The 19,836-nt window shown below is 44.6% G+C and overlaps 1 protein-coding gene across 7 annotated transcripts; it reads right to left on the bottom strand.

The window, feature by feature from the left end:
* Positions 1-5,750: 5,750 nt before the first annotated feature.
* LOC310674173 (heme-binding protein 1-like) lies at positions 5,751-18,901 on the bottom strand. 7 transcript variants are annotated; one of them, XM_083433166.1, is made up of 7 exons: positions 18,810-18,835; positions 16,089-16,268; positions 14,891-15,054; positions 12,721-12,806; positions 7,730-7,871; positions 7,405-7,588; positions 5,751-7,099 (listed from the first exon to the last, which is right to left on the bottom strand). In XM_083433166.1, the coding sequence occupies exons 3-7, from the start codon at positions 15,036-15,038 to the stop codon at positions 6,925-6,927; spliced, it is 735 nt and encodes a 244-aa protein (XP_083289292.1). In that variant the 5' UTR covers positions 15,039-15,054; positions 16,089-16,268; positions 18,810-18,835; the 3' UTR covers positions 5,751-6,924. The 7 variants fall into 7 exon arrangements, with proteins under 7 accessions (XP_083289292.1, XP_083289291.1, XP_083289293.1 ...); XM_083433165.1 differs by having other exon boundaries at positions 15,932-16,268; positions 18,810-18,828; XM_083433167.1 differs by having other exon boundaries at positions 16,133-16,268; positions 18,810-18,828.
* Positions 18,902-19,836: the final 935 nt, after the last annotated feature.

Genomic DNA, 19,836 nt, shown 5'->3' with positions numbered 1-19,836 from the left:
GAACCCACCGACTCTCCCACCCCACCGCGCTCCCCTCCCGACGTTACCTGCCCGGCTGCCCAGCGACCCCTGCCGGGCTTGGAAGCGCTTTTCTCCGGCAGGGAGGCCCGAGGCGCGCGCTCACCTCTCGGCGCTCCGAAAGGTGTCCCAGGTTCTCTCGCGCCGACTTTGAGAAGCAGCTCCCTGCCCCGTGTTCGTCTTTCCCTATTCCAGATACCTGGAAGCCACAAAGAGGAGGTGTTCGTGGGTGCCTTGGTGCCTTAGCCAACACAGAACTGGTTTTTGGACACCAACGTGATAAAAACTAGAAAAGCAGGGTTTGCTGATGCGTCCCAAAAGCTTTCCTGTGACTGATCTGCAATTATTAAATTTGTAGACCGCCCTTTACATATAAAAGCTTCCGGGGCGACAATTCTGTCTCCTCTTTTCCAAGCTAAAAATACCCACCTCCTTCAAACGTTCCTCATAAGGCTTGTTTGGGCAGATTCCAACTAAAGTGTTTAATCAATGCAAAGTTTTCTGCTTCTGCAACGGAACTCTTCCCCACCCTACCATGAACAGCCAGCACCCTACACGAATTGAGCTAGAGGGTTTGGTGAATCCCCAGAATTGTAGCGTTGGAAGGGACCCCAAGGGCCATCTAGTCCAACCCCCTGCAATGCAGGAATCTCAATGTGGCTGGTTCTCAGTGGCTAGATTCTGTCTCTGCTGCTGAAGGCAGTTTGGTTCTGCATAGCAGTTGCTGGGAATCACAAGTGGTGAGAGGGCTGCTGTTCTGCTCAGGTCCTGGTTTTGGGCTTCCCAAAGACATATTGCGTGAGAACAGGATGCTGAAATAGATGTGCCAATGGCCCAAAGCAGCAGGCTCATCTTATGCTTTAAGCAGCAGGCTCATCTTATGCTTTAAGGTTCTAATGCTCATCCCAACTTTTCACCCCCAAGAGATAAGCAACACAATTCTTCCAAGGAAACAGACCAAGGAACCTCCACTGTACTGTATATTTGAAGAAGTCTGGTTAAGACCTTGAAAAGCGCCGAGTCTGGCTACAGTCTGTAACCAGGGATGAATGAAAGTAGCTTCTTTGGAGGAGGAAACCACAAGCCCTTGGGGAAGTAATAAATAAGTTAGTTCCTCTCAGTCTTCCTGACAAGTTGCTTACCAGATGTCTTGACTCAAACCATGACAATAGTCTCTCTGGTCAATGGGTTTTTTATTTTAGGCAATCAAGGGTTCCCAAGTAAGTAAAACTGGGAAGTTCAAAACTGGTTAAGTTGGTTATCTGCTGCTGGACAAACTTCTCAACCACTTGGAAAGTTTTCGCATATGCTCTTGCTATAGGCGGCTTGCTAATCTCAGGTTTCACAGTATATATATTTTTGGTCTATGTATATATTTCCCCCCTGCTTATTACCTGCAAGTGTCTGTAAATGGTTTCTACATCCTACCCTCACACTTAAATTATTGTTGCATTCATATCACACCTGTATGGGTGGATTTTAGCCTGGGAGGAACATGACATTGCAGTCTCCTGGCCTGAGGATACTTTACAGGGGTCTGCTAAAACCATTAAAGAAACTAGTCTCCAGGCTCTGAGAAGTTTTCCTCTCTCTGATCACTGGCAGAGAAGATCAAAGAGCTCTGAGTCCTATTCCATTTCTTTATTGTCTCAAGCTGAGAACAGCAGGGCGGGTGACAACCCTATTTCCTTTCCAGGCTAGCAACTAGGGATGAGGCTATAAAGATTATAACCTTTGTTCATGTTCTCACAAGATGCTTACTGTGTGGTAAATGGCCTTTGTTAACTCGGGGAGTTTTGCATGCTGTTCAATTGCAGGATAAAGAGCAATTTACTCCCAAGAATTTGCAAACTGTGGCATTTCTTCTCTTTCTCTTATAAAGTACATATGAAAATACTTTGGAGTTTAAGGAATGTTATCCTCACTGAAGGCTACCCATAATACCAGGATAAAGCTGTTCATTTGAACACTCCCACCTGGTAGCTATCTGCTATTCGCTTCTGAATATTAAGGAGAAAATGTGTGGGCTAATACTTTGATTGAATTATAAGCCTCTATGTAGAATGTGTTTGTGTGTGTATGATTAATTTTACTCCCAAATAAACTAGCAGGTAGTTATGTTTACCCTTTCTTACCCAAGCTGAAGGGAAATGTATAAAATATCATAAACTATAGTTTTGAACACACATACACACACACACACATCACAATCGGGTTGCTTGTAAAATAGTACAAAAAGCAGCCAGACTTCTTTTATCACAGGTGAGTTCTGCACTCCCTAGGCGTCATCAGATTCTTTGGACCAGTGGGCACATTTTGATTTCTGAGGCTTGTGGGCACCAGTCACAAAATGGCTGCCATGGCACGTAGCATAATATAAGCTGGCTGCTGGGAGGGGGTGTGGCATAACACACAATTAGACCATATAGTCACTGAGCCCGGAGCTGGAGAAGACAAGCTTGCTCCATTTGCATGTGACAGTCCTTTGGATAGTTGAATATGGCTACAACTCCTGTCACCACTAGCCATGTTGGACTGCAACAGCCATCTGCAGGGTCCAGGGTTAGCCACCCTGCCCTAGACAAAGAACACAAAGAAGCTTGCTTGCCAAGGTGGTGACTTTGGCAAATAATTCACTTTGAAAGTCTATGTTTCTTTAATGGCTAGCCTTCATATTCTTATATTATGATCCTGTTTTTCAGGCAGAAACAGACAGTAGGTGCCTCTTCCTTTGGTTGTGATGTTATCTCATACTGAAGGGGGGGCATTCCTAAGGTGGAATTAGGGTCAATACCTCACAACTTGAATTCCTGACTCCTTTGTCCTTCCAAGACCAGAACACAGCAATTTAGAATCTCACACTAATACGTTGCCAACCCAGGAAATTCCTGTTAAGCCCCTTCACATCATAAAGAATGCTGACTTTAAAAGGTATCCCTAATACAAACCAATAAACCTTAAAAGATGACTACTTTGTGGACTGAGATAGCAGGGTTGCTGGGTTTGTTTTTTTTCTTGGGCGTTTTTCTAGCTGCACATAAGAGAGCATTTTCATTAGAAGTAGACAGAAGGTTGTGAGGCTCCCTTGGCAGTAGGGGGAACACAGAAATCATTATGTGTATCAGTATTTCCACAGAACAAAGGGGTGTTTTTAATGTCAGAAATGGTAATTTAACAATGGAAGGGGTGCCCAAACCAAGCGGGGAAATTCAATTGAACAAGGGTAGGGGAATAATGGATTTCTCTTGGATATGTATTAATGTACTAAGGTGGTTAGGAGGGGAGAAGTATTTTAATGGCTATGCATATCTCTACCACTTGCTCTCCTAGCTTTCTTAATATGGATTGTAAGGGAAAGTGAACCAAATTGAGCATAATGCATTACAGTGGGATTCTTTGAAGCCCCATTGAATTCAGCAGGGGGTACCACCAACTAGGTAAGACAGCAGACAAAAGGAGGAGAAATGTTTGTGGCCTGGAGTTGGAGGGATGGAAGTTCATATATTAATTCAATATAATCAGTGATATATTTGAACTACTACAGATGTTTAAATTAAGTCAGGCTTGCACCAGCACTGCAGGATAGCTTTATTTTAAATGGTTTGATCCTGCACTGCCACTTGCTAGATAACCATTTGGGGAGAAGTGGTGATGCCATTCATTTCATTTTCTAGGCTACTAAAGTATTGGTTTATTCCACTGAATTGTATGGGGTATAACTGCGTAGTCTGTGGCCTCAGCTACAAACCAACACAAGACCAAAGCAAGGCTCTACATCTTTTTGGCCTAATTTTTCTAGGATAGGTGCAGCATTTCAATTCTTCTGGGGTTTCTCGCAGCCTGCAGGATTTCACATTAACAATTGCTAAAAACCTCAAAGTCCCAGGCCCCTTTCAGGTAACTAGGATGCAGGCAGGACTCTTTGTATTCTACAAATCTACGCAAAATATAGCATTTGGCGCTCAATACAAAATTCAGCATCCCAAGAAGCTTAGTTTTTGCTTTGTATTGGGTTGAACAAGTTTCTAGTCTTGGCTGCAAACATACCATGGGACGGTGCAATGCAGTGCCTCACAAGTCAGAGGGGGAATTCAGCTTAGCTCTCAAGAGAATTTTCATTACCTTGAAACTTCCCAGAACCAGCAAATTATGCAAAATAGATGCACATTTGCTTTATCTGCATAACAAACAGATTACAGAATTCACCTTTTCTTGACACAGAACTTTGATGTTTTGTGTTTGCTTTAAATAAAACAAGCCCTATGGCTACACCATCCAGGCCCATTGATTTTAAAATGTGGAATTAATCCATACAATTTTTATTCAATTCTTAAAACCTGATTGTCTTATTGCTACTGTCAGGTGCCTGGACTACTGATCTCCTGTTAAGTTTTATCTTCATATATCAAAATGACAAATACATTTAATGCCTCTGCCTTTGCTGCATCATGTATTCCTAGGCTTATAACAATTCAGTATGTGTCTCACAATGTCTTTGGTAGCTGTCGTTTCTAATGTGTTTAAAATACCTTGCTTTTTACTATTTGTGCATGTCTTTGTGTTCCTGTTAGATCTTTGATTCATCATCATTTCAACAAAAGGCTACTGTTAGACAAGAGCAGCCTCTGGAGGAAATGATATTATGTTAAAAAAACTGACTTACCACTGCAAAAAGTGGCTTAATCTTTATGTTTGCAAACTTCTAAAACAATTATTTAAAAGGTAGGATCTTTGTCAGTGTTAAGAAGAAGCAATCAAATACAAACCTACAAAATCTGCTTCTTCCACACAAAGGCAACAACAAATTACTCCTGAGTATTACCACTGCTGCACAGTATTGAAGTTAGCTCTGCTGAGGTGATGAAATAATGAACCTGGATAGCCATTCACTCTTTTTTCTTTTCTTCTACTCAATCCAATTAACTTAAAAGGTTATGCTTCCAATGTCAAGGTTATGGATTCCAAATAATAAGGTAATGCACACCCTTCACTGCTGAAAAAAGAAAAAAATGTGTTTACAGATACGCAGCTGAGTGGGAATTTATATTGGTAAGTGGCTATTATATACTGACCACAGAACATAAAAGAGTTTGGATTTGATATCCCGCCTTTCACTCCCCTTTAAGGAGTCTCAAGGCGGCTAACATTCTCCTTTCCCTTCCTCCCCCACAACAAACACTCTGTGAGCTGAGTGGGGCTGAGGGACTTCAGAGAAGTGTGACTGGCCCAAGGTCACCCAGCAGCTGCATGTGGAGGAGCGGAGACGCGAACCCAGTTCCCCAGATTACGAGAGGACCGCTCTTAACCACTACACCACACTGGCTCTCTAACTAACTATAACTAACTAACTAACTAACTAACTAACTAACTATAACTAACAGAAGCATGTCATCTTATCCAATTTTCCTAGAAGAGGGAAAGACTTTCAATTTCTCATGGTCAGATCTGATCTCTAATGCAGATGTATTCCCCATTCTGAGTTGTGGAGAGGCACGGTGGTTATTTAGTGCCTTCCCTGATCATAGCAGTTTAAGAAGACAGCATGGTGATAGCCTGCTCCTTTGTATCGAAATGACCTACCTGATTCTGAGCAAGCAGCTGTCTTGCATGTCACTTGGATACTCTCTGGGTGTCAGGGTTTTGTGTTGTTTCTGGATCTTCCATCTGAGTGGTGACCCCCACCGGTTACTGGAGTCGAATGTCACGAAAGTCAGTAAAATGAGATACACAGAGAGGGTTGGGCTAGATTTTATTTCAGGTTTGCTTTGTGCTGCCAGCCTTCCTTGGGAGAGGACAGCAGCATTCATGAGTGTGATACCAACCAGTCAATGCACAACGCAACACACAGCGACAAAAATGCTGCCAGCGACAACTTAACACGTACTCTGTGGCCTGCTCAGCTCGCACCAAGCCTGCCTGGTCGAGAAACTGGCTCATAGGCAGGAGGTAGCCAGTGGGTGGCATTTATCTCTCTATGTGCTCTTGGGAAAACAGGAGGACTTATAGGCCAGAGATCTCTGCTTCTCAGATCTCCCTTTGAGCCTTAGCCCTTTGGCGGGGATTTCCCATTTGCTCCTGGACAGGTGTTCACATTATTCCAGTCAAGCTACAGCTACCTCATCCCAAACTGTGGGAACGGCTCTTCTTATGTTGGATAACAAAGCTGACTAGCAGCTTCTCATGGCTAAATGGGATACTCCGAGGCATCAGAAGTGAAATCCTCCTTCTACAAGTAACTTAGTCATAACCTGTGCCCCAGTACATCAGCATTTGCCAGTTATGGGCACGGCTGTAGGCAGTGGTGTTCCGGCCTGCTCTCGCTAGATTCGTTTCAGGATTGATACCTAACCCTTGGAATGTGAGCTGTGGGTTGCACAACAGCTACAATCCCTGATACAATCCCCGAGGAGGGGGAAGGGCCATGGCTCTGTGGTAGCGCAACTGCTTTGCATCCAGAAGGTCCCAGGTTCAATCCCTGGCATCTCCAGGTGGGACCGGGAATGTTTCCCTACCTGAACACCTGAGAAGCCACTGCCGGTCAGCGATGACAATACTGAACTAGATGGACCAATGATCTGACTCAGCATAAGGCAGCTTCCTGTGCTCCTAGTGCGCCTTCATCCAAATGTGGCACGGCTGCACTCAGGGCCCACTGAAGCAGACACCCCTTGTTCCTTCCAACGCCAGCTCCATCGACAGCACCACAGCACCCCCTGCAGGAGTAGGGTGGAAACCATCTCGGGGAGACCTGTACTAGCAACTCCTTGGTTCGCGCAGGGGGGGAAGGAGCACTTCATCTATTCTACAGTGAGTCAGGATGTGCATTCCTCTCCTTCAAAACTGCCATCTAAACCGGATCCAGTCATGGAGGGTGGATTGTAATCTTGTCAGGGATTCAAGGTGCTTTCAGTCTGCTCGCCGGATAAACCAGATCTCATTGCGGCGGTTAGGGACGCCAGGGTTCTGGTACGCAGCCACCAAGTAGGTTTCGCGGAGCACATTGTCTGTGGAGCCCAGCAACTCCCAGAGAAGGTGAATCTCCCGCAGGATTGTTTCTTCTGTGGTGGTCCCATAAAACACCCTTTACACAAGGTGAACAACAAAACAATTGCCCGTAAAGATCGAGTGCTGTGACTGTTTCTCTGCTCACCCATCCCTCTATCCTTCACTACATCTTGGAGGGTGGGGGAATTGGAGAGAGCCAGCTTTCTTTCCCGTCTCCATGATAGGATCTCACTTAGCCACTTTCATCCCTGCCCTGCATTCCCTTTCTTCCAGCTAGGATAAGAAAGCTTCCTTCCTTCCTTCCTTCCTTCCTTCCTTCCTTCTATTTAGAGACCTGTGGCACATAAAACATATTCCTAGCATGCATGAGACAGGGCCCACCTGGAGATAACCCGAAGTGGTGCTCTCTCTTGTATCTGGATGTCGGGGTCCAAGGGGAGAGGGGGGTTAGGTTGAAATTCTTCAGGGAGGTAATAGGCAGTGATGACTTCTTGAAGCAATTCCGTGCCCTCTTTGTTCAGGTGGATCTCGTTGATCACTGGCACTGTCATCCCCAACTGGCGGCCTAGATAAAAACACACATAAAGACACCAGAGAGTGAAAGAGGAGGATCTGTAGAAACCCAGCTCTGGCCTTTCCAGTTCCAGCGGGTCTAGCTGCTGTAGGCTCCCATGTCCCTGCCACGATGACACGTGCTTCCACATACCTAGGGAGTTCTCCTTGCAGATGTACCGTATTAGTTTCATGAAACCCATAGAGATGCTTTGCTCATATTTGGGTTCTCCTCTGGTAATGCATGCCCATTTCCCAGCTGGGTACAGTCGTTCCTCATACGCTATCTCCTCACACTGAACCAAGAAGGAAAAAAGAGTTTAGTGAGAGCTAGGCATTCAAACAACACAGGATGGGAATTACGTACTGAAAAAGCTTTGGCACTGGAGGGAAGGGAAGAGTAACTCGCAGTCCGTCCTGTGCAATTGAAGTGTTGCATCTCCACTGCCAAATATTAACTAAATTTATATTCCGCTTTTCCTACGAAAAGCTCAAGGCAGCATACATTGTTCTCCCCACTTTCTGTTTAGCCTAACAACCACCCTGTGAGGTAGGTTAGGCCCAAAGTGAGGTTATTGGCAGAGAGGGACTTTGAACCAGGTCTCCCCAGCTTTAGTTCAATATTCTACACCACTCTGGTTCTTTGCATGGAATAGCCAAACAGAAAGGCTGATAGCATAGGCCAGATACATCTCAATATTGTTAGGCAAAAACTGACAGTTACAAAGAGAATAGAGATTTCTCCTTTGTGACAGGTTGTAACATCTTCCAAGTTGTTTTTTTTTTTAAAAGAATCAGCTGCATTAAAGCACACTCAAGACAGCATAAGGTATTAGGATGCTTTTCATTAGGGTAATCCTTATTGCTTCTCTAAACCACTACAGATAATTGGGAAATTCTTCAAAATATGTTTGTCAGGATAATAAACAGATTGCCAATGTCCTATCTACAGAATATACTTTAATAAAAGGCGTCACTGTTTTGGCTAATTGTTCCTGAATTAATAAAAGCATTAACCTGGAGCTCCACAGCATTGAAAAGTTGCTTAAATAGTTATTTTGTCAGTTATCACTAGGGTAGGTTTATTATCCCAGATGTTACACTAAGACGCAAATCTCATCCTTTTCTCTTATGAACATTGTAAAAACAGAGCTCGTAGCCACAAGTATAACCCTGCCCTAAAGGGTGCAATCTACCCAGGCAAGCTAAACAAAAATTACTAAAGATACACAAATGAATGATTAATTATTAATGTAAGGGTTTTTAAAAAGCAGGAGCCAGTAAGTCTGTATGTTTATATTATAGGAGTCAAGTTTGCTAGCTCAATGGAAAGTGAGAAGGGAGGAAACCCATTAATGCAGGTGGGAAAGAAAGAAAAAACGACAACTGTACATCCAACTCCTTTTGGTGCAGAAAAAATATAGAAAGCAACACAATGCCTTCAGCAGTCCCAGGAACTATCCTGCACCTCTTTGGAGCAACAGCTGTATAGACACATTGCAATGTTTCAGAAGACAGAAGATTCAACTTTTCTAAGGCATGCATGCAGTTTTGGGTTGGAACAGGACAGAGGGGGAATGAAGTGACTCTTCCATAAAGCATTTGCATAGAATTATTATGGCTAACCAGAAATGAAGAAGAAAACTACAAAGAAAACCCTTCAGAGACTTTACTTCAGGGAGTAAATGCAGAGACAGTAGCACAATTTAACATGGAAGGCTAGCAGTAGTATAATTGCATTAAAGCTGATAAATACCACTTTTATTGGCCTTACTTATGGCCATATAAACTCAATTCAAATATAATGCCAAACCATGATTTGATGCTGGTTTGGGATCTTGGAATGAGGCAAATGTTGGTCTGTGAAATGACAGGTTTTTTTGCATTTGGATGAAAACAGGAAACTATGGTTTGACACAAATTAGAAGCTTCTGCTTTTAATCTCACCTTGCGTATGAAGGAATGAGAGAACCAAGAGGGAACACCTACTCATTCTCATAATAATTATTATTGGTTTGTTATTACATCTGAATTGAGTCAATTGAGTGGAAAATATATTTGAAGGATCTAGGTTACTTGAGGGAGCTCGAGGCCACATTCCCACCTCTGAGTGCCTGAAAGTCAAGCTGCACTTCAGGAAATGGAGGCAGTTTTCTCACTAAAACTGAAAGCTGACCTTGCTTTCTGACTCCATACAAATACAGGTCCAAGGAATCAAACAAAAGACAAGGAAGTGCTTGTAGATTGACAAATATAGACTTACTGCTCCTTCAACAACCAGGGGGAAACAGAAACTACTTAAAAGTAATTTTCCCTCACATGATATTAAAAATAACAGAAGACAATGCAGAAGACCAGGTGGACTGAATTCAATATAAACATCTGTATTGAAGAATCCCAAGGTAGTGCATGCTTTTGATCCTGTTAGTATAGTGGTACCTCAGGTTAAGTACTTAATTCGTTCCAGAGGTCCGTACTTAACCTGAAACTGTTCTTAACCTGAAGCAGCACTTTAGCTAATGGGGCCTCCTGCTGCCGCCAGAGCACGATTTCTGTTCTTATCCTGAAGCAAAGTTCTTAACCTGAAGCACTATTTCTGGGTTAGTGGAGTCTGTAACCTGAAGCCTATGTAACCTGAGGTACCACTGTACTGATATGCAGAGGCTGAGCTAACATTATGACAACAGGAAGATAATACTATCGAGATGCCCATCACTGCAATTGGCAGTGGTGGGTGAACAAAAAAGAGGGAGTGTTTGGGAAGGGCACTATGTGAGGGGTAGGCCAGGAGTGGCTCACCTTTCTCAGCTTGAGAAACTCTCTCTGATGGCCACATGCCAGCGCACAGGCACACACGCTCGCAACTCAGCAGAAGAGTAGCTTACACAGGCAGGCTGATGCACATACATTCAGGCAGAAGCATATACTCAGCAGAAAGGTGGGCAGGTAATTAAGTACTCATATCCAAGGAACTTGCCCAAAGGCAGCAACCACCACCATGACGACCATGGGCATTTTCTTCACCCACATCTTCCTTGCAGCGGAGAGGAGATCTGCTATGGTGCTTCCTGCACCTTCGTGCCAATGCCCAACAAAAAGCTATGTCTCCAACAATAATGACGCGATTTTGGGGTTGGGGGAAGTAAGCTGTATGCGAGATCGTTCTGAGCCCTGGATCCAGCAAGTGTTAAAATATAAACCCTGTCTTGAGGTTATAGCCTGGTGACCGGCTGTTAAGGGAAACAAAGGAAAGGGGCTCTGTGTGAGATGGCAAGTGGGTGAGGCCCCTCCCACAGCTCCTGGTAAGTTAGCAGGACAAAGCTAGAGTTTGGAGTTGAGAGTAAAGTGATGACACCCAAAAAGAAAAAAAAGAGAGAGTGAAGTGATGCAAACTAGAGGGAGGGAAAGCAGCCAGCTGGAGAGATGAGCCAGAGCAATGCTTGAGAGAATGTTTGATTTCTGTTTGGATCCAAGGGGAGAAACAAGAGCCTTTTGCAGTGTTAATGCTGTGAACTGTGCTACCGCAGGCTCAGGCTCTATATAAGTGTAAATAAACCATGTATCATAAAGACACCAAAGTCTCCACTGTGCCTCATTTGAAAAGGAGGCATGAACCCTGGGTTAGCACCTGGAACCCTGGGAACTTGGCACACTAATTTTCTAGAGCCAGCAAAGTGCTCTGTTTACATTGTTGTTCTGTGCTTTGGCTGGGCTTGAGAATGATAGTTAGAGATCTGTGTCTCTTCATCAGACACTGGCTGTGTACACGCTATAAAGCACATACAAAACACATTATTTTCCCTGTAGTTTAACCTAGTTTTTACAATTCCCAGCCACCCTCAACAAACTACGGTGCCAAGAATTGTTTGAGGCAAAGAATGTGATTTGAATGTGCTTCAAAGGTGTAGTGTACAAACAGCCATTGGTGCAAAACTACAGGAAGCTTCTGTTGACCTACTTATGCTAATCACTGTGCCATCACCAGCTGTGATGCGTTCAGCAGAAATCAAGTTATTGTTCCTCTTTGCAGCCTGCCAAGGACATCGCAGGCAGTTTTCAACTAGCACTATTAATAGTGCACCTGGATGCTGAAACATGCAGTCAGGAAGGGATGTTTTTGGAGTGTTTTTACAAGCCCTGGTTCACAGGAAATTGCCAAAAAGTATCTGAAGGTACTTGGGGAAGCACAACAAAACCAAACAACAACTGAAACTTTTTAAAAGGCAGAGGTAATTTTGGGTGATAGGGGTGAGGGTTTTAAGTCACCACTGATTTCCTGCCAAATTGTCAGGAGGTCCCAGTGAGCCATCCCAAATTCTGTGGTAGCCACCCCTGCTATGCAGTATGACTGCATCTTACACCCATTTAACTTGCATGATTTCAATCATATGCAGTTGAAAACAGGCCTGCTTGGGGTTATCCAGCTCATAAAAAGCTTTTAAACTTGCTTGGGAGGAAGGGCCTGGTCAGAGTACCAGCTCTGGGATGCTTGCTTGAGATGCTGTGGGGCCAGCCCAGCTGAGTGGCCATGAGAACTCACACGAGCATCCCTAGTCTCCCAGAGCCCATGCCTTGAGTGAGACATGCCCAACAAACACAGCAAAGAGCTTAAAAGCTCTTCCCATAGTAGGTCCACTTGGGTTACCCAGTGTTGTAAGCTCTCTGCCTTGCTTGCTGGGCAAGGCCAGCTCAGCATATGGCTCTGGGAGTACAGAGCATTCTCTCTCATTCCCCATAACCCACTAGCCATGGGGGCAGGGTTGGTTCCAAGGGTTTGGGTATATCTGGTTTCTGTTTATACACAGATCCTTTAGAAGCGACCCACCTGCGTAAGATTTGATCGTACCATATGCACTTACTCAGGAACAAGACAACTGAACTCAATGAGGCCTGCTACTGAGTAGACAAGTATAGAATTCCAGGAGGACAGATTTTGTACAAGTTTAAGGATGGCAAAAACTTGGAGTGCATTGGAGTGCTGGGAGAGTCACAGATGCTATTCTGAAGAATGTTGGAGGGGAGAGGGACATATTACATGACTTATACACTCTTTTCTCCACAATATACCACAAAGCTATGTCAGCCAGGTATATAAACAAACATTATTTTATTTACAAACAAGTTTGTATATGTGAGAGTGCTCACCTTCTCATGCTGTGATAAAGTAGCGTAGGGCACAGGCTCTCGAGTCTGGTTATGGCGCGCCATTTGCATTATTGGACCTGCCATCTCTAGCAAAACAGAGTCAAGTAGTGGGGAATTCACTTTAAGACTGAAAAACGTCTTTAGAAATTAAAAAAAAAATCTGTAGAAACCTACATTTTTAAAACAAGCAACTCTCATTAGTACCTATAGGGTACACTATAGATCTAAACACGTAAAGAGGAGACATAACAGCATGGAGAGCCACCAGTAATCTAGCTCCCTACTTTCCAGCCAAGGAGGCCTCTCCCTTCTCCAGCTGCCACTACAGGACTATTCAAGAACCATATTCTCCTGCAGGGAGGAGAGAAGTTGATTTTTTAAAAAATCATCTGTTTCTTGCAACTTGTCTTGGTTGTTGTATTATATAGTTTTGACTGATGCTGGTTGTTTTAATGGGTGCTATCCAATGCACTTCTTCTGTTCACACAAGGTTTTTTGTTTGTGCAATGGAACTCCTCCCCTTCTTCTCCCCGCACCCTCCTCAATTCATCTCCAGAAGATTGGAGGAAATCCCAGAACAGATTTAGGGAGCATGTGCGGAGAAAATCGGGTCTGAAGGGCCCTCCAACCAGTGGCAGAGAAAAGGGGATGTGATAGGTACGGGCTGCCCTGGGTGTCACCACTGAGGGGGGTGACAAAATGCTGGGTGGCACTCACCACAGGGCCTGCAGCGCGTCTGAGCCACACATCTCTCTTGGGAGCGCACAGGCTCCGCCCTGCCCAAACGGTCCGCCAGCTGCCTCCCCCCCCCCAGCTGTAGGGCAGCTGAGTGGGAGGAGGCAGGCGGACTCCAGAGGCCCCACGGTGCACCCCACCTGTGGGTGCACCGCCCCAGGTGCCCGAGCAGCTTCCTCCGCCACTGCCTCCAACCCTCAGGGTGTTGGGGGTGGGGGTCTGCAAGGGAGAGGAGAGGAAAACACCATTGCATGAGTGGAAGTTTGTTGCACTAGTAGAACAGCAGCACTGGAGACAACCCACAATTTCTGTGGAGAGCCCATGTACACATACAATCTTTTAAGGATAAGGAGAACCTTAGCTTTTTAGCTTAGAGGGGAAACTGGATTTGCACAATGCTGAGTGGCTGGCCCTTGTGTCAATCATGGAGCCATCTATTGCTCCTCCTTCCTAGAGTCAGGCTGTGCACAGCACTGATTGGTTCACTTGTCTGTGTCACAAAGCACCCTCCCGTCCTCCGCTGCAGCACATTTCAAAATTTAAATAAATTCTTTTAAAAGCCTTTTTTTAAAGCACCAAACAAAGCATTAGAGCAGAGAAGCATGACAGCTGCTTGGGACCTGCCCACACCAGTTTACTGTGTGCTTGCAATTGTTGGCATTCCCATTTAAATTGCATAGCCCATTAAAACACTACCAATCTCAATGCTTTTCCTCTGTAAATTTGGGTTTACCTGATATGGGGATAATCCATTAAAATTGGGAGAAATTGGGCTCCAAATCACCTCACTTAGGGATGCAGGCTATTTGTTCTGCTCTTTTGGGGGGGGGTGGATCAGTCATCACTTTCTGCTATTCACCTTTTCAAGGCTTTCATTTTTTTCCAGCTGTGCTCCTATTTTTCTGGCATGCTCCTGAGTGCTCGAACAAAAACCAAAAAACTGCAAAAGTATGTGATGAGAATTTATAATTGCCTGGCTTTTGCTCACTTCCTTGATTATTTTTTTTTAAAGGTGCACTCACAACTATCTGCAAGTATGCCCTTACTTGTCAAAACAGAAGCAATAAATTAGAAGTCAGGAACAAACAGAAAAGGGAGTGCCTACTGGTATGAACAGGATAGGCTGAAAGGGCTCCTTATATACAAATTCAAATACATGTGGCTATGGACTAATCAGGTCTAATTCAAATGACGGGGGGGGGGGGGAGATTAACAGCTTAATAAAGCTCACATGTGGACAAGTCCTTGGTGTGTGTGCATGCATGCTAGAGAACAAAAAATGAAATGTGGGAACAGTTTTGAGCTAGAGGCTGTGCATGAGAAGGCAGACGTTCAAAGGCAAGTAGAAGCAGACCTCGCCTTGCAGATTAAAAATCTACTTCCTCCTCTCTTTGGAGGTGCAGCCTAAAATTGCGACTGGAATGCAAATTCATACCTTGGGGGAGAGACACTTGGTGAGTGCTGGCTACTGTCTCCCAATGAGAAAACAGTCTGTTCTGTTCCTCCCCATCCATTGGTTCCTCCTCTTCATCAGGGACCTCATCATCCAGTTCATTCAGTTCTTCAAGTGTAATACGAGCCATAGTAACACTGCAGCTCCTGCAGAAAATGCAACAGAAAATTTTATATCTTGAGCAGTTTGAGTAATGATACCACTGCATCTACAGGGGAAGTGCTATTGCTACAGGATAACATTTTCCTGAGTGCTGTTAAGACATTTCCCTTCGCCACAAAGTTTTGAGGCAACATAAAGGTAAAGGTAAAGGGACCCCTGACCATTAGGTCCAGTTGTGACCGACTCTGGGGTTGCGGCGCTCAACTCACTTTATTGGCAGAGGGAGCTGGCGTACAGCTTCCGGGTCATGTGGCCAGCATGACTAAGCCGCTTGTGGCAAACCAGAGCAGCGCACGGAAACGCTGTTTACCTTCCCGCCACAGTGGTACCTATTTATCTACTTGCACTTTGATGTGCTTTTGAACTGCTAGGTTGGCAGGGGCAGGGACCCAGCAACGGGAGCTCACCCCGTCGCGGGGATTCGAACCGCCAACCTTCTGATCGGCAAGTCCTAGGCTCTGTGGTTTAACCCACAGCGCCACCCGCAGGCAACATAGGGTTGTATTAAATGAAGTTGTCCTGCCCATCTTCCCATTGACATGCAAATTTATTTATTGGACAGGTTTAAAAAACAAAACAAAATGGGAGCAGTGTGGGGCAAGGGGAGGGAAGTCACAAAAATATGATTTCCCATGTGTGGCCAGTTTTCAGACATACTGATTTTGGAAGTGTTCACATGCAAGTAAGTTACATATGAACTTATGCTGTCTACTCAGGAGTAATTACCATTAATTCCATGAGATTAACTCAAATATTATCAAATTGAAGCCTTTCATTCTCTTATTGAATAGAAAAAGTGTTTAAGCTTCAATGACCAAAGAAGCCCCCAGTATTCAATATGTGAATAACTTATTTATATACGGCTATCGTTCATCTATGTAGATGGTTTATCTTTGAAATTCCTTACATTTCTTTCTGTAATAAATAATAATACTAATTTTATTATTTATACCCCAGCCACTCTAGGCGGCTCCCAACAAAATATTAAAAACACAACAAAACATCAACCATTACAAACTTCCCTGTAGAGGGTTGCCTTCTAAAAGTTGTGTAGTTCCTTACTTCACATCTGATGGGAGAGCGTTCCACAGGGAGGGCGCCACTTCCGAGAAGGCCCTCTGCCTAGTTCCCTGTAACTTCACTTCTTGCAGTGAGGGAATTGCCAGAAGACCCTCAGCGCTGGACCTCTGTGTCCGGGCTGAATGATGGGGGTGGAGATGCTCCTTCAGGTATACAGGCCAAGGCTGTTTATGGCTTCACATGGAGCAATCATATGCATGTTTAGTTTGAAATGTTCTGCTGACTGCTGTTCATACTCCCAGGTAAGCAAAGGATTTCAACTTTAATGATATTTCTTTACATATAAACGTGCAAGCAGCTTCCTAAAGTAGTATTTCATGGGTCTACTCAAGGAACAAGGCATTAATATGTATACAGTGCATAACAATTTCCCATCATTCCATGTCTATTTTACTTGTATGTAGTAAACAATGATAAAAAATTTGAAACTGCTTGGCTAGACTATTATTGCATTCAGCCATTGCTACTAGTTAATTTATGAAATGGAAAATGAGGTAGAAAAATAATTAGCCGTTTTGGTTTCAAGCCAGTTTCCTAGTGGAGTTTGTATGTACAGTATGTGCTACAGACATACATCAATGAAATATATTTATATTTTCCTTGAATAACTCATCTCATATACAGTAGATGTTATCTGCCATTCACATTGGGTTGCATCAGAACGAGGTTATTTGCCCTTAGGTACCATTAAAAAATAAATGTTAAAAGTTAGACATCACTTAAATTCTCATTACTTCAACAGGACTCAAATACAACTACTCTGGCTCCAACCCGTTGTTCGGAATTCTTTAGCATTTATAACTGTACACTTCTCCAAATTATTTTGAAACTCCTACAGCTATTGCCACCTCATCATAAACCATATTTTAAAAACAAATTGTTACTGTGTCATCACAGATTTATTAGTATTTTGTGATCACTTTATCCTAACCACACCCAGTCAAAGCAAAGATCCTTGAGGAACCTCCCTTTAGAATTTACTACAGTATTATACCTTTTTTTTTTTAATTCAGATTGTGACCAAGAAAAAGTTACCTTTTCTGTTTTGACCCTTAAGATAAGGTTTTCTCTACTTTACTCTGAGATCCTACATGGTTAGGTATAGCTTCATTAGAAAAGTTATCTTGCCTAATGGTCTGTATAAAGCAGTAGGTCAAGATCCACCTTCTGCCCACTCCTGTCTTGAGAGTCAGACAACAGTGCACCATTGAAAGAAATGGAGCAGAGTCACAGTATAGGAAGGTATTGGGCAGAAATACAACTGACACCATATTTTCCCTGGTATCCATCATCTTCATCACCAATAGAAGACTCAGGAGATGCAGCTTTCATTTGCAGTCTAGCAATGCGGTGATGGGGAAAACACCTGTTGAATTTCCAGCTATGTGGCAACTACAGGTAAAAATGGGAAGTTGTGTTTTTTTTAACTGACACGCTATCAAAAGGGCAGACTGTTCTGTCAAGGTAGGGGGACTAGAACTGGAGATGGGTGCAAGGTCACAAAGCCCGAGGTGCAAGTAGGTGGGTTGTACTGATTGGGATATGGAGCATAAAAAGATGGGAGTTGGGAAGACATGCAAGAGAGCTTCTCTTGGGCAACAGCTGGAGATATCTATGCAGGTGCATATGTTTGGGACAGAGTGTTTTATTTTCTTTTAAAATATTTTTAAAATTCATATTACGTTGAGACACTATGCAGCAAAAACCATTAGACATCTAATATCCTTGCCTTGCATGCAAAAAAACAACACCACAATCCCAAATAAAATAAGGAAAAAATAAAACCAACAAGGAAATGACCTACAAACAGGGGGGACAGAGTAACAAAAGCACTATAATACCATGAATGAATTAAAGGAAAAGCACTGTCATTTACTTTGGTGTTCCAGAAACACATAAAAGGCCCACCTCTCAATAAATTTGTTTCCTTAGAATCATAAAATTACATAGCTGGAAGGGACCATCTGGTCCAACCCCTTTATTTAGTATTGCGTCTCTCTCCTACGTAGCTTTTTTAGTGTGTTTTCTAGCAGTTTTTAAAACCCCTCTCTGTGTTATTGCATTGCTGATTACCTTTCTTATTATCATTCTATTTTTTTATATCCCGCCTTCCCCCCCCCCCCAGACTCAAGGCTCAGCTAAAAAAGAAAAGCGGGGGAAGAAACTAAAAAGCAATTGAATACTTCTAACGTTGAAAAAACAACGCCACGGTACACTCGCATTCGCAATTTCCTCCACTCCGTGCACCCGTGTTTCGCACCCGGGTGCGTCTGAACAATTTAAGTAAGCCAACGAAGGCGTGAATAATAACATAGGAACGTAGGAATGAGGCGAAAGAAGCCGCTCCTGAGGGGCTCCAGGTGAGACCGGGGGGCGGGGGCTGCTCTCCTTCGAGTCACAGGTAACGGGAGCCCAGGCGGGCCTCCCAGGTAACGGTGAGGGGACGGAGGGCGGAGGCAACCGCCACCCTCAGGGACGGCAGCCAGACGGTGGGAGGGGGAGACCCTGACCCTCAAACTCCGCCCCCGCCCAAGCCGCCAATCCCCTTCAGGGGAAGAAGCGCGCGCAGCTCCCAAGCCAGGAATAGAGGAGGGGGTCTCGGGCCCACTCCCCTATTGGGTTGGGTAAAGGGAGAAGGAAAAGGGGGCGAAGCCCTTACCTGTCACTTCCTGCGTTCTCCGGCCGACCCCGGAAGCGATTCCGGCCCGCCGAATGAAAAAGAGGCGGGAGGCCGAGCGCGAGTCGACACGCTGTGTGGGGCGGGGGGGTGGGAGAAAGGGAATGGCAAAGGGGCGGGGCTCCGGGTGACGTCACCGAGTCGGCTTTCCCACCAACTCCTCCTCCTTCTCCTCCCAACCGCACAACTTCCATGGGGAAAGGTCTTAGGAAAATCCAACCGAGATTTCCGGTTTCCATTTGCAGCGGGTGGAAGGCGGGGCAATGTTCGTGCGGGGCAAAGGCGGCGGAATCTTAGAATGGTTAGGAGAGGGACCCCCAAAGGTTGTTTAAATAATGCATGTGCTTTTTATTTATTTATTAAGTCAGGTGCGGGAACGTGGGGAAGCCGAGTCGTACCATTGGTCCGTGGGCATTTCAGTCACGTGGTTAGGGGCTCGGCAGGGCTTTCAAGCGAGGATTCCTCCCAGCCCCGCCTGGAGATGAGGGGATCGAACCCGAGACCTTCTGCACGCAGCACAAGTGCTTTTCTAGTGAACCACGCAGGGTTCCCAGCTGTAGGTGTGTTTTTCCTTTCTCCTTGCAGTTATTTGAAGTAAGCGCCGCATCTGTCTCGGAAAGCGGCACAAATGACACCAGTCAATGGAAGATGTTTCCCACGTGCAACTGACACGCGTCCCGTCGGGCTCCTGTGTTCGTTTTCCAGTGCTCCGCGACGAGTAGAACATTAGGTTGAGATACAGCGAGAACGGCGTTGCCTACCGATTTTCTACCTGTTGTCCACACCTTGAAAGCCGCAGTGCTGCATTTTAGGTGCGCCCTTCCTTTGCCCTACCTACTATGAAAGCACATTTCTCCATGAAAAAATAATCATGATGTGGTATCTACTTCCACACCTTTTGGCTACAAGATAAATGCAGGCATTCGGTGGGTAACATTACAGAGCTACAGCAGTTGGGAAGGCTACACCTGTACCTGTCTACCATACCGGAAAGCCCCTTTTAAAAGGC

Source organism: Podarcis tiliguerta (genome assembly GCF_965153285.1).
Source record: "Podarcis tiliguerta genome assembly, chromosome: 3".
NCBI lineage: Eukaryota > Metazoa > Chordata > Lepidosauria > Squamata > Lacertidae > Podarcis > Podarcis tiliguerta.
Note: the sequence above shows the minus strand (reverse complement) of the source record. Positions and strands in the feature narration are given on the sequence as shown.